The following is a 14678-nucleotide window of genomic DNA, read 5'->3' on the forward strand; positions in this document are numbered from 1 at the left end:
ACGCACGCACACACACACACACGCACACACACGCATGCACACACACACACACACACACGCACGCACACACACACACACACACACGCATGCACACACACACACACGCACACACACACAGACACACGATGAGCAGAAGAAGGAAGCCTTGGAATAAATTATCTCTCTCATCATAGCCAACATTATGAAAGACAGAATCTAGAACGTCTAAGCAGCAGGAGGTCCCATTGACTTTTATACATAGTCAGGACATGTATCCAACGTGTTAGCTAACCGCTAAGCAGCAGGAGGTCCCATTGACTTTTTTACATGGTCAGGACATGTATCCAACGTGTTAGCTAACCGCTAAGCAGCAGGAGGTCACATTGACTTTTTTACATGGTCAGGACATGTATCAAACGTGTTAGCTAACCGCTAACCAGCAGGAGGTCCCATTGACTTTTTTACATGGTCAGGACATGTATCAAACGTGTTAGCTAACCGCTAACCAGCAGGAGGTCCCATTGACTTTTTTACATGGTCAGGACATGTATCAAACGTGTTAGCTAACCGCTAACCAGCAGGAGGTCCCATTGACATTTTTACATGGTCAGGACATGTATCAAACGTGTTAGCTAACCGCTAAGCAGCAGGAGGTCACATTGACTTCTTTACATGGTCAGGACATGTATCAAACGTGTTAGCTAACCGCTAAGCAGCAGGAGGTCACATTGACTTTTATACATGGTCAGGACATGTATCAAACGTGTTAGCTAACCGCTAACCAGCAGGAGGTCACATTGACTTTTATACATGGTCAGGACATGTATCAAACGTGTTAGCTAACCGCTAAGCAGCAGGAGGTCACATTGACTTTTATACATGGTCAGGACATGTATCAAACGTGTTAGCTAACCGCTAAGCAGCAGGAGGTCACATTGACTTTTATACATGGTCAGGACATGTATCAAACGTGTTAGCTAACCGCTAACCAGCAGGAGGTCCCATTGACTTTTTTACATGGTCAGGACATGTATCAAACGTGTTAGCTAACCGCTAAGCAACTTTGTACTTTCTGTACATACCCTTGTGTCTCCTGTCATCTTTGAAACCCAGTGTTGTTAATCCAGGAAGGAGCTTATTGGACAGAGAGCTCAGGTCCACAGGGTGGGTCTCCTCCTCTGGGAAGCAGAGACAGAACAGGTACTTCCCTCTGTGTCACATGGTACAGAACACCTTGGACATTTATCTGATACAGTACATCTATACAGGTTCTATATATGTGTCCCAAATGGCAGCCTATTCCCTATGTAGTGCACTACTTTTGACCAGGGTCCATTGGGTCCATAGGGCTCTGGTCGAAAGTAGTGTACTGTATAGGGAATAGGCTGCCATTTGGGACTGTGAGTTTCCCACTGGATAATACCAGAGAAAAGTAGGGAACAAACCTTTTGCTTCTGGATTCAGCTGATTCACTACAGTGTACAACAGATTACCATCAGGCTCTTTCCTCAGGTAACCCATCTGAAAATACAGGAACACAAGAACCATGTGGTCACCAGGACACTAGAACCATGTGGTCACTGGGACACTAGAACCATGTGGTCACTGGGGCACTAGAACCATGTGGTCACTGGGGACACAAGAACCATGTGGTCACAGGGACACTAGAACCGTGTGGTCACTGGGACACTAGAACCATGTGGCCACCGGGACACTAAAACCATGTGCTCACTGGGACACTAGAACCATGTGGCCACCGGGACACTAAAACCATCTGGTCACTGGGACACTAGAACCGTGTGGTCACAGGGACACTAGAACCGTGTGGTCACTGGGACACTAGAACCTTGTGGTCACAGGGACACTAGAACCGTGTGGTCACTGGGACACTAGAACCGTGTGGTCACTGGGACACTAGAACCGTGTGGTCACTGGGACACTAGAACCGTGTGGTCACTGGGACACTAGAACCATGTGGTCACAGGGACACTAGAACCATGTGGTCACTGGGACACTAGAACCATGTGGTCACTGGGACACTAGAACCATGTGGTCACTGGGACACTAGAACCATGTGGTCACTGGGACACTAGAACCATGTGGTCACAGGGACACTGTGATTATTATTATTTGACCACGCTGGTCATTTATGAACATTTGAACATCTTGGCCATGTTCTGTTATAATCTCCACCCGGCACAGCCAGAAGAGGACTTGCCACCCCTCATAGCCTGGTTCCTCTCTAAGTTTCTTCCTAGGTTCTGGCCTTTCATGGGAGTTTTTCCTAGCCACCGTGCTTCTACACCTGCATTGTTTGCTGTTTGGGATTTTAGGCTGGGTTTCTGTACAGCACTTTGAGATATCAGCTGATGTAAGAAGGGCTGTATAAATTAATTTGATTTGACACTAGGACACTAGATCCATGTGGCCACCGGGACACTAGAACCATGTCCACTTTAAATAGCCATCTATTAAACCTGACTCAAAGCCAGGGATTCGAACCAGCAACCCTCCGCTTCTCTAACCTCTAGGCTAGCAGTCATATCTGATTAAAACACACTGTTGTATTGAGTACAGTACCTTGGACCTGGGCATATAGCAGCTGATCATTTTATACCGTGTTTATTTTATTTAACACGTTTTTGGGTTACTACATGATTCCATATGTGTTATTTCATAGTTTTGATATCTTCACTATTATTCTACAATGTAGAAAACAGTAAAAAACTAAGAAAAACACACATAAAGAAACTTGGTAATGTGTACACTACCGGTCAAAGGTTTTACAACACCTACTCATTCCAGGGTTTGTCTTTATTTGTACTATTTTCTACATTATAGAATAATAGTGAAGACATCAACACTATGAAATAACACACATGGAATCATGTAGTAACCCAAAAACGTGTTAAATAAAATAAACATATATTTGAGATTCTTCAAATAGCCCCCTCCTTTGCCTTGATGACAGTTTTGCACACTCTTGGCATTCTCTCAACCAGCTTCATGAGGTAGTCACCTGGAATGTATTTCAATTAACAAGTGTGCCTTCTTAAAAGTTAATTTGTGGAATTTCTTTCCTTCTTAATATGTTTGAGGCAATCAGTTGTGTTGTGACAAGGTGGGTGGGGCTATACAGAAGATATCCCTATTTAGTAAAATACCAAATCCATATTAAGGCAAGAACAGCTCAAATAAGCAAAGAGAAATGACAGTCCATCATTACTTTAAGACATGAAGGTCAATCAATACGGAAAGTGTAAAGAACTTTGAAAGTTTCTTCAAGTGCAGTCGCAAAAACCATCAAGCGCTGTGATGAAACTGGCTCTAATGAGGACCGCCACAGAAAAGCAAGACCCAGAGTTACCTCTGCTGCAGAGGATACGTTCATTAGAGTTACCAGTATCAGAAATTGCAGCCCAAATAAATGCTTCACAGAGTTCAAGTAACAGACACAACTCAACATCAACTGTTCAGAGGAGACTGTGTGAATCAGGCCTTCATGGTCGAATTTCTGCAAAGAAACCACAACTTAAGGACACCAATAAGAAGAATAGACTTGCTTCGGCCAAGAAACATGAGCAATGGACATTAGACCGGTGGAAATTTGGTCTGGAGTCCAAATTGGAGATTTTTGGTTCCAACCGCTGTGTCTTTGTGAGACGCCATATGGGTGAACTGATGATCTCCGCATGTGTATTTCCCACCGTAAAGCATGGAGGAGGAGGTGTTATGGTGTGGGTGAACTGATGATCTCCGCACGTGTATTTCCCACCGTAAAGCATGGAGGAGGAGGTGTTATGGTGTGGGTGAACTGATGATCTCCGCATGTGTATTTCCCACCGTAAAGCATGGAGGAGGAGGAGGAGGTGTTATGGTGTGGGTGAACTGATGATCTCCGCATGTGTATTTCCCACCGTAAAGCATGGAGGAGGAGGTGTTATGGTGTGGGTGAACTGATGATCTCCGCATGTGTATTTCCCACCGTAAAGCATGGAGGAGGAGGAGGAGGTGTTATGGTGTGGGTGAACTGATGATCTCCGCACGTGTATTTCCCACCGTAAAGCATGGAGGAGGAGGTGTTATGGTGTGGGTGAACTGATGATCTCCGCATGTGTATTTCCCACCGTAAAGCATGGAGGAGGAGGAGGAGGTGTTATGGTGTGGGTGAACTGATGATCTCCGCATGTGTATTTCCCACCGTAAAGCATGGAGGAGGAGGTGTTATGGTGTGGAGGAGCTTTTCTGGTTACACTGTCTGTGATTTATTTAGAATTCAAGGCACACTTAAACAGCATGGCTACCACAGCATTCTGCAGTGATACGCCATCCCATCTGGTTTTGGGCTTAGTGGAACTATCATTTGTTTTTCGACAGGACAATGACCCAACACACCTCCAGGCGGTGTAAGGGCTATTTTACCAAGAAGGAGAGTGATGGAGTGCTGCATCAGATGACCTGACCTCCACAATCACCCGACCTCAACTAAATTGAGATGGTTTGGGATGAGTCGGACCGCAGAGTGAAGGAAAAGCAGCCAACAAGTGCTCAGCATATATGGGAACTCCTTCAAGACTGTTGGAAAAGCATTCCAGATGAAGCTGGTTGAGAGAATGCCAAGAGTGTGCAAAGCTGTCATCAAGGTAAAGGGTGGCTATTTGAAGAATATCAATTTGTATAACACTTTTTTGGTTAATACATGATTCCATATGTGTTACTTTATAGTTTTTTTGTCTTCACTATTATTCTACAATGCAGAAAATAGTTAAAAAAATAAAGAAAAACCCTGGAATGAGTAAATGTGTCCAAACATTTGACTGGTACTATATATATATACCTTGGAGTTGGGCATGTATCGGTTGATGCGGTCGTGTGCTTCATCTGCAGCGTGCTCCACCAGGGCCAGAACGTGTTCCTCTGCTGTGCTGTCAGTCAGGCTGCAGGCGTTCCCCTCTGGCTCATACAGGTAACTGCTGGGACCACATAGATGCACACGGTCACTCCACAGATCACTGACTCATACAGGTAACTGCTGGGACCACAGAGATGCACACGGTCACTCCACAGATCACTGACTCATACAGGTAACTGCTGGGACCACAGAGATGCACACGGTCACTCCACAGATCACTGACTCATACAGGTAACTGCTGGGACCACAGAGATGCACACGGTCACTCCACAGATCACTGACTCATACAGGTAACTGCTGGGACCACAGAGATGCACACGGTCACTCCACAGATCACTGACTCATACAGGTAACTGCTGGGACCACAGAGATGCACACAGTCACTCCACAGATCACTGGTTAATACAGGTAACTGCTGGGACCACAGAGATGCACATGGTCACTCCACAGATCACTGGTTAATACAGGTGACTGCTGGGACCACAGAGATGCACACGGTCACTCCACAGATCACTGACTCATACAGGTAACTGCTGGGACCACAGAGATGCACACGGTCACTCCACAGATCACTGACTCATACAGGTAACTGCTGGGACCACAGAGATGCACACGGTCACTCCACAGATCACTGGTTAATACAGGTGACTGCTGGGACCACATTCTGCCGCCCCTACAAGAATAGTCCCAGTAAGCAAAACTACATTGAAAAGACGTCTAAAATAGGTATTTTTTTTCCAGATGTTGAAGTTTAGGTTCTGAATAAAAGGTGATTTTCAGTTCTAAATGAAAGTTGAAAAGATGATTTCAATTATTGAATTAATAGACATATAATTTTGGGCCAAATCAAGGCTAGACCAGACCGGACAAAATCTGAAACAAACAGAAGTGTATGATGGGTTCAGAGTTGATCCGGATTGGACTAGAACACAACGTCCGTGTAAATCAAGGCTAAATCAAAAGAAGACGTCAGCGTCGGTCCGTGCTTACTGAGGTACAGTGGCTTTATTCATCCTGATTTCTGTCACTAATCAACTTGTCTCTTTAAGCTCTGAATATCAGCTACTCAACTCCATCAGGAGGAGTTGTTATCCTGAGCCTATTTGCAGTGTGTTTACACAGCGGGAAATGCACAAGTATTTCATGTTTTCGCTATGATCAGCTCGTAAAACATTGATGGAAACAAACTTGAAACCACTGATCATGACAATTTAGCCCACGGGATGAAACTCCTGGACAAAAGTTGTGAGCAGCCTGATTGTCCATTTGACTTTGACCTGTCCTGTTGTTAGGATGTGTTGTTTGTTAACATGTCAGCATCATTTAGGCTCTTTGATGGGAGAAACCTGTACGATAAAAAACGTTTCCATCTCATTACATTGTCATCCATTTTATCTCCAGCCTGTAGGCTACAGAAAAGGACACCTACTCTTTCTATCTACATCTGTTACATGGTGGTAGATGACTTTATTGACAGAATGTTGGTGGTGTGCCGCAGCGACGCGTCTCTCCGACAGCACCCTGGAGAGGCGCGCCAGGAATGGACAAGATAAATATTCTGAGTCTCTTCCTTTGTCAAAATGGGCACTGCTTATCATAGGGTGGCATCAGCTCTCACCTAAAAAGCCCGTAGGACACTGGCTGAGAGAAATTTTCCTTATTTTTGGGCAGAATTCTGTGTTGTTGTAAATGCGCCTTGGTCAGTTTAGCTCAGAAATTGCTAAACTCATAGCGGCTGCCTAATCCTGCCTAATGAGCGGGCCGGCCCTGGCTGGGACCACAGAGATACACACTGTTACTCTACAGTTCCTGGTTATGTTGCATGTTGGATGGAACATGTAGGATACACGAGTCCTACAATGAGCACCATACAGCAGTGGTTTATGGGCCTCGTCCATCACATTGTACCAAGCCCTGGATAACAGAAGGGGATGAAGTACACAGAGTACATGATGCATGAGACCAACATCTACCGAAGTCAAGACACTGGACTAGAGAGTAGGCCATTCCATTCTACCTGATGACTTCCTTCATATCTTTGATGTCTTTGGGTTTCTTAGATTTCTTGGCCGACGCCGACTCCACGGGCATGGAGATGACCTCCGGAGGGGGCTCCTCAGACGCCAAGTCCTCGTCCCCTAAAATGGCCGCCTGCTGAGAGAAATCCATGTCCTGCATGAAAGACATGCTACGCTTCAGTGCTAACAGCCGCTCCTGTAAACAGAGCAGAGCCACGGAAAAAGAGCCAGAGAGAGAGAGAGAACCACAGGGGGAGAAAGAGAACCAAAGGGAATTGCTTTATACTCCATCTGCCACAACTCAGCCAGAGAGTGATAGGATGGCTGGTGGGATGGCTGGTAGGAAGACTGGTGGGATGGCTGGTAGGAAGACTGGTGGGATGGCTGGTAGGAAGACTGGTGGGATGGGATGGCTGGTGGGATGGCAGGATTGGATGGCTGGTAGGATGACAGGATTGGATGGCTGGTAGGATGACTGGTGGGATGGGATGGCTGGTGGGATGGGATGGCTGGTGGGATGGGATGGCTGGTAGGATGACTGGTGGGATGGGATGGCTGGTGGGATGGCTGGTAGGATGACTGGTGGGATGGGATGGCTGGTGGGATGGCTGGCAAGAAGACTGGTGGGATGGCAGGATTGGATGGCTGGTAGGATGACTGGTGGGATGGGATGGCTGGTGGGATGACTGGTGGATGGGATTGTCTGGTGGGATGGTATGGTGGTGGGATGGTAGTGGGATGGTATGTCAGGATGGGATGGCTGGTGGGATTGTCTGGTGGTGGGATGGCTGGTGGGATGGTATGTCAGGATGGGATGGCTGGTGGGATTGTCTGGTGGTGGGATGGTAGTGGGATGGCTGGTGGGATGGTATGTCAGGATGGGATGGCTGGTGGGATTGTCTGGTGGGATGGGATTGGCTGGTGGGATGGTGGTGGGATGGTAGTGGGATGGCTGGTGGGATGGTATGTCAGGATGGGATGGCTGGTGGGATTGTCTGGTGGGATGGGATTGGCTGGTGGGATGGTATGTCAGGATGGAATGGCTGGATGGGATGTCAGGATGGAATGGCTGGATGGGATGGCTGGATGGGATGTCAGGATGGGATGGCTGGATGGGATGTCAGGATGGAATGGCTGGATGGGATGGCAGGATGGGATGGCTGGTGGGATGGCTGGATGAGATGGTGGTGGAATGGGATGTCAGGATGGGATAGCTGGTGGGATGGTGATGGGATGGTGATGGAATGGGATGTCAGGATGGGATGGCTGGATGGGATGTCGGGATGGGATGGCTGGTGGGATGGTGATGGAATGGGATGTCAGGATGGGATGGCTGGATGGGATGGTGGTGGTGAGTCTAACTGCGATGGTGATGATTGTTAGGAGGGAAAACATTGATCAAACATCTTGAGTCACACGTCTGCCTTCTATCTGCTTAGTTGTTCTACAGTCTCCTGAATACTCCAATAAAGACATATACAAGGACGTTACAGTGTGGTGTGTCTGAAGTAAAACCACACAGAGGCAAATCTGTTTCACAAAGCCAGAGAGGAAGAAGAATGACCAACATGTGAAACGACAGAGAGAGAACAGAAAAGGACAAGACAAGGGGAAACAGGACTCCACCAGCGAAGACATCTGTCACAGGAAAGGGAAATACATGGATGGGTTATGAACATCAGCACAACAAATCATACACTGACAATGAGGCCTCTATCCGCTCCTCGTAGAGACACTACTCATTACTTTGCTCATCATCTTGAAGCCAGTGTGCAGCAGTTTCTTGGCAGCCTTGTAGTAAACGGTCTCCGGACGGTTATACACCATGGCATTATCACACATCAGCTTGAAGTCCGCCTGCAACAGAGGAAGCAACCGCTTTATAACAACAAGCGCCCCGCCACTCAATTACAAATAGAAAACCGATGCAAATACTTCAACACAAATATTTGTTTAATTGAAGCAAATAAATATCCTCCCTTTGAAAACACTATCAATGTTATGAATGTAACCATCATGTACAGCACACACATTCCATTTCCACAAGTTATATCAACGTGATAACGCCAAGGCTCTTTCACAATTCATCTTTCCCTGATTCCTTGTATCTTCTATCCTTGTCGCCTTCTCAAAATGCTCAAGGGGAGGCCCGTTGGACCTTCTCCTCCAATACAGTTCAGAAAGAGGTGAGGAATCACTGAAAGACGTATTGAGGTACATCTCAAAATGCTCAAGGGGAGGCCCGTTGGACCTTCTCCTCCAATAAGGTTGAGAAAGAGGTGAGGAATCACTGAAAGACGTATTGAGATACATCTCAAAATTCTAATCATGACAATTCCTGTGATCTGTGGTGGACAGATCGCCATGTGGTCGCTTGTAGCATCACCTCACCTTGAACTCCGTGACGGTTTTGTACTCGTTGTCTGTGATCTTGTCGTTCATGGTGCTGAAATCCATGGGGTGTTTGATTATCACAGAGTAACCTGGAGCGATGGCGTCTGTCACTGGGAAAGTGAAGAACCCATGGGCATCCTTCCTGGAAAGACAAACAGAAGTCTTCGTACCGACTGAACTGACTTTCATGTCACCAACAGGCATAATCCAGAGATGGATCTGTCACTGAACACATTTACATGCCCACAGTATTCCAGATAGTAGCTCATATCCCACTTCAGGTCTTATTCAGGGTAAGCTGTTTACATGCACACAGTATTCCAGATAGTAGCTCATATCCCACTTCAAGTCTTATTCAGGGTAAGCTGTTTACATGCCCACAGTATTCTAGATAGTAGCTCATATCCCACTTCAGGTCTTATTCAGGGTAAGCTGTTTACATGCCCACAGTATTCCAGATAGTAGCTCATATCCCACTTCAGGTCTTATTCAGGGTAAGCTGTTTACATGCCCACAGTATTCCAGATAGTAGCTCATATCCCACTTCAGGTCTTATTCAGGGTAAGCTGTTTACATGCCCACAGTATTCCAGATAGTAGCTCATATCCCACTTCAGGTCTTATTCAGGGTAAGCTGTTTACATGCCCACAGTATTCCAGATAGTAGCTCATATCCCACTTCAGGTCTTATTCAGGGTAAGCTGTTTACATGCCCACAGTATTCCAGATAGTAGCTCATATCCCACTTCAGGTCTTATTCAGGGTAAGCTGTTTACATGCCCACAGTATTCCAGATAGTAGCTCATATCCCACTTCAGGTCTTATTCAGGGTAAGCTGTTTACATGCCCACAGTATTCCAGATAGTAGCTCATATCCCACTTCAGGTCTTATTCAGGGTAAGCTGTTTACATGCCCACAGTATTCCAGATAGTAGCTCATATCCCACTTCAGGTCTTATTCAGGGTAAGCTGTTTACATGCCCACAGTATTCCAGATAGTAGCTCATATCCCACTTCAGGTCTTATTCAGGGTAAGCTGTTTACATGCCCACAGTATTCCAGATAGTAGCTCATATCCCACTTCAGGTCTTATTCAGGGTAAGCTGTTTACATGCACACAGTATTCCAGATAGTAGCTCATATCCCACTTCAGGTCTTATTCAGGGTAAGCTGTTTACATGCACACAGTATTCCAGATAGTAGCTCATATCCCACTTCAGGTCTTATTCAGGGTAAGCTGTTTACATGCACCTTTGATATGTGAACCTGAATGCACAGAACATGAAAAACAACACTCATGATATGTGAACCTGACAGCACAGAACATGAAAAACAACACTCATGATATGTGAACCTGAACCTGAAAGCACAGAACATGAAAAACAACACTCATGATATCTGAACCTGAAAACACAGAACATGAAAAACAACACTCATGATATGTGAACCTGAACCTGACAGCACAGAACATGAAAAACAACACTCATGATATGTGAACCTGAACCTGACAGCACAGAACATGAAAAACAATACTCATGATATGTGAACCTGAACCTGACAGCACAGAACATGAAAAACAATACTCATGATATGTGAACCTGAACCTGACAGCACAGAACATGAAAAACAACACTCATGATATGTGAACCTGAACCTGACAGCACAGAACATGAAAAACAACACTCATGATATCTGAACCTGAACCTGACAGCACAGAACATGAAAAACAACACTCATGATATGTGAACCTGAACCTGACAGCACAGAACATGAAAAACAACACTCATGATATGTGAACCTGAACCTGACATCACAGAACATGAAAAACAACACTCATGATATGTGAACCTGAACCTGACAGCACAGAACATGAAAAACAATACTCATGATATGTGAACCTGACATCACAGAACATGAAAAACAACACTCATGATATGTGAACCTGACATCACAGAACATGAAAAACAACACTCATGATATGTGAACCTGAACCTGACATCACAGAACATGAAAAACAACACTCATGATATCTGAACCTGAACCTGACAGCACAGAACATGAAAAACAACACTCATGATATGTGAACCTGAACCTGACATCACAGAACATGAAAAACAACACTCATGATATGTGAACCTGAAAGCACAGAACATGAAAAACAACACTCATGATATGTGAACCTGAACCTGACAGCACAGAACATGAAAAACAACACTCATTATATGTGAACCTGAACCTGACAGCACAGAACATGAAAAACAACACTCATGATATGTGAACCTGAATGCACAGAACATGAAAAACAACACTCATGATATGTGAACCTGAACCTGACAGCACAGAACATGAAAAACAACACTCATGATATGTGAACCTGAACCTGACATCACAGAACATGAAAAACAATACTCATGATATGTGAACCTGACATCACAGAACATGAAATATAATACTCATGATTTGTGAACCTGAAATCACAGAACATGAAAAACAATACTCATGATATGTGAACCTGACATCACAGAACATGAAATATAATACTCATGATATGTGAACCTGAACCTGACAGCACAGAACATGAAAAACAACACTCATGATATGTGAACCTGAACCTGACAGCACAGAACATGAAAAACAACAGTAAGCGGGATAAGATGTTGACATGCCGCAGTATCCCGTCTAAGATCAGCATATCCCAGGCATCTTTGTATCCTGGTTATGAAAAACCAGGATACAAACTGATATGTTTATACGTGTCAACTCAAAAACAGAATAGTTGAGCATTTGGAATAATAACGGGATAATTGGTGTTCATGTAAACGTGGTCCATGTTGTCAGAGAGCCTTACCTCTGAAGCTGGCGCAGGAAGTGTTCCAGCAGCTGCTGTCGAGGGGTGCACTCACTCTCTGAGGGAAGAGACGATCACAACCTGTTTTACATTAGCCTTTAACACCTCAGATTACTATGGATGGACAATGTATGTTATGATTAGGCAATAAGGCCAGAGGGGGTGTGGTATAAGACCAATGTACCACGGCTAAGGGCTGTTCTTATGCACAACACAATGTGGGGTGCCTGGATACAGCCCGTAACCGTGGTAACAACCCCCGAGGTGCCTTATTGCTATTACAAACGGGTTACCAACGGAATTAGAGCAGTAAAAATAAATATTGTGTCATACCCGTGGTATACGGTCTGATATAGCACAGCTGTCAGCCAATCAGCATTCAGGGCTGGAACCACCCAGCTTATAATCAGTAATAACATGTGTAATAACATAACAACACAAGAGAACAGCTATATTATTACCCGGGGCTGTCCTGCAAGCCCTGACAGGCCGGTCTCCTTGTTGCTCCACCTCTACCTTGATGTTGGGGTGAAACTGGTCCATCACCTCCGGCTCAATCTCAGACCTTTCCCTCTTCCTCTTCTTCTCCTCCTGCTGCTGAGACAGACACAACAGGAGTCAGTGACATGGTCCTCATTAAGCTACTGATGGCCCTATGATCTCCTATCTATTATGATTAGGGTTAGTGTTACTGCTGCAAGTACAGTGTACAAATGAGTGATTATAATGCGTGCTAGACTGTAGCAAAGGCATTAATGTACAGTGTTGCCAAACACTGTATTATTTACTTCACTATCTCCTTTAGGACCAGGTCTCCAGTTCCAATATCTCCTGTAGGACCAGGTCTCCAGTTCCACTATCTCCTATAGGACCAGGAGGTTTCCAGTTCCACGATCTCCTATAGGACCAGGAGGTTTCCAGTTCCACTATCTCCTATAGGACCAGGAGGTCTCCAGTTCCACTATCTCCTATAGGACCAGGAGGTTTCCAGTTCCACTATCTCCTATAGGACCAGGAGGTCTCCAGTTCCACTATCTCCTATAGGACCAGGAGGTTTCCAGTTCCACTATCTCCTGTAGAAACACGAGGTCTCCAGTTCCACTATCTCCTGTAGGACCAGGAGGTTTCCCGACTATATGATCTCCAGGAAAACATTATAGGCTCTTGGGATCAAGTAAGCTTGCTGCAAGTAAACATTTCATAGGATGCTGTATACCATGTGTCTCCTGTACATACGACTAATTAAACTTGAAATTTGAGTAATTAAAACCCCAAAAACGTTTCTCACCTCAAAACTAATACCAATGTTTGGTATCTTTGGCAGCATGAAAGGCTCGACTGCCACACCAGTGTGACTGGGCACAACAGTGGGCAGGCCCACACCACTGGCAGAGGCAGTAGCAGCCTCTGATTCATTCTGCTCCCGCTCTCTCTTCTTCCTCTTCTCTTCCTGTCAAAGATTAAACATTCATTGATTGATTATTGTTTTTTTTTGTCCTTAAATGACAACCTAGCTCACTTTATATCATGTTATATGGTATGCTTTATATGAAAGGTTAACTCCCAAGTTGCACCATATTCCCTTTATAGTGTGCCCACCTTCTGACCAAGGCCCATATGGGTCTGGCCAAAAGTAGTGCACTATATAGGGAATAGGGTGCCATTTGGCCCAGACCCTTGTTCCCCTCATACTCACCTTCCGTCTTCTCCTCTCCTCATCATCTACGTGTTTGTCTTTCTCCTTCTCAGACTTTTTCTTCTTCTTCTTCTTTTTGTCCTTGTGGCGCTCTCGTTCATGGTCTGACCTGTCGTCGTAGTAACTGGAGTCATGGCCGGAGCCTGAGAGTTCTGTGATCTCACTTCCTCCCACTTTGAGCACCAGCTTCAGCTGCTTCTCAAAAGGCTTGTCCTCACAGTCTGAAAACAGAGACCACATTTAGCTGAGTGATGGGTCATACCCAGTGCAAGATCAACAAGCATGATCGTCATCCTAGCAGAAGATGTGGTGTGTGCGTTACTCTGTAATAAGTGATGATAAACATTAGCTACCCATCACAGATATATATCTGCAGGGCAAAGCTACCACTACGACAGGATAAACTGGCTGGCGTTAATGCCAATATTATGCAAACTCAATCTTGATAAGACCTGATACACATCAGTCATAATATTCATTGGTAATGCTTATGGCAGCAAGCAACATAAGTTGAGGAATAATAAACTACAACAGAAGTTGAGGAATAGTAAATTAGCACTAGCACTGCAGGACGATTCAGTCAGCTGGCCAGACAGTAGAATAACGTTAACTGCTAGCTAGCTAGGCTAGCAAAAAGGGACAAAGCCGGGCATTGAATTTGTTTTCTTTGCTCACTTACCATCAACTGTTCTCCACTCCGGCTTGTGCTTTTTATGCTTCTTCCCCATGTTTGTTGTGTTTAAATTAAGCGAAAGCGTCTGGTAATCAGGTATCTGTATCTAATAATTGTTTGCATTAAAATGCGATCCATACCCCGATAACCCGGAAGTAC

General features: G+C 45.1%; 1 protein-coding gene across 5 annotated transcripts in view; it reads right to left on the reverse strand.

The window, feature by feature from the left end:
- Nucleotides 1–14674, reverse strand: part of brd9 (bromodomain containing 9) — an 18499-nt gene extending 3825 nt beyond the window's left edge. Inside the window, exons 1-11 of one of the 5 annotated variants that reach the window (XM_065027426.1) lie at nt 14526–14674; nt 13847–14067; nt 13439–13600; nt 12612–12747; nt 12151–12208; nt 9301–9445; nt 8656–8766; nt 6909–7042; nt 4817–4949; nt 1425–1500; nt 1062–1157 (exon numbers count right to left, since the gene is read on the reverse strand). In XM_065027426.1, coding sequence (XP_064883498.1) covers nt 1062–1157; nt 1425–1500; nt 4817–4949; nt 6909–7042; nt 8656–8766; nt 9301–9445; nt 12151–12208; nt 12612–12747; nt 13439–13600; nt 13847–14067; nt 14526–14574 — 1321 coding nt within the window. In that variant the 5' untranslated portion in view covers nt 14575–14674. Of the gene's footprint in view, nt 1–1061; nt 1158–1424; nt 1501–4816; nt 4953–6908; nt 7046–8655; nt 8767–9300; nt 9446–12150; nt 12209–12611; nt 12748–13438; nt 13601–13846; nt 14068–14525 lie in introns of all 5 variants that reach the window. The other 4 variants (XM_065027425.1, XM_065027422.1, XM_065027424.1 and 1 more) reach the window with 4 other exon arrangements.
- Nucleotides 14675–14678: the final 4 nt, after the last annotated feature.

Source organism: Oncorhynchus nerka, linkage group LG14 (genome assembly GCF_034236695.1).
Source record: "Oncorhynchus nerka isolate Pitt River linkage group LG14, Oner_Uvic_2.0, whole genome shotgun sequence".
NCBI lineage: Eukaryota > Metazoa > Chordata > Actinopteri > Salmoniformes > Salmonidae > Oncorhynchus > Oncorhynchus nerka.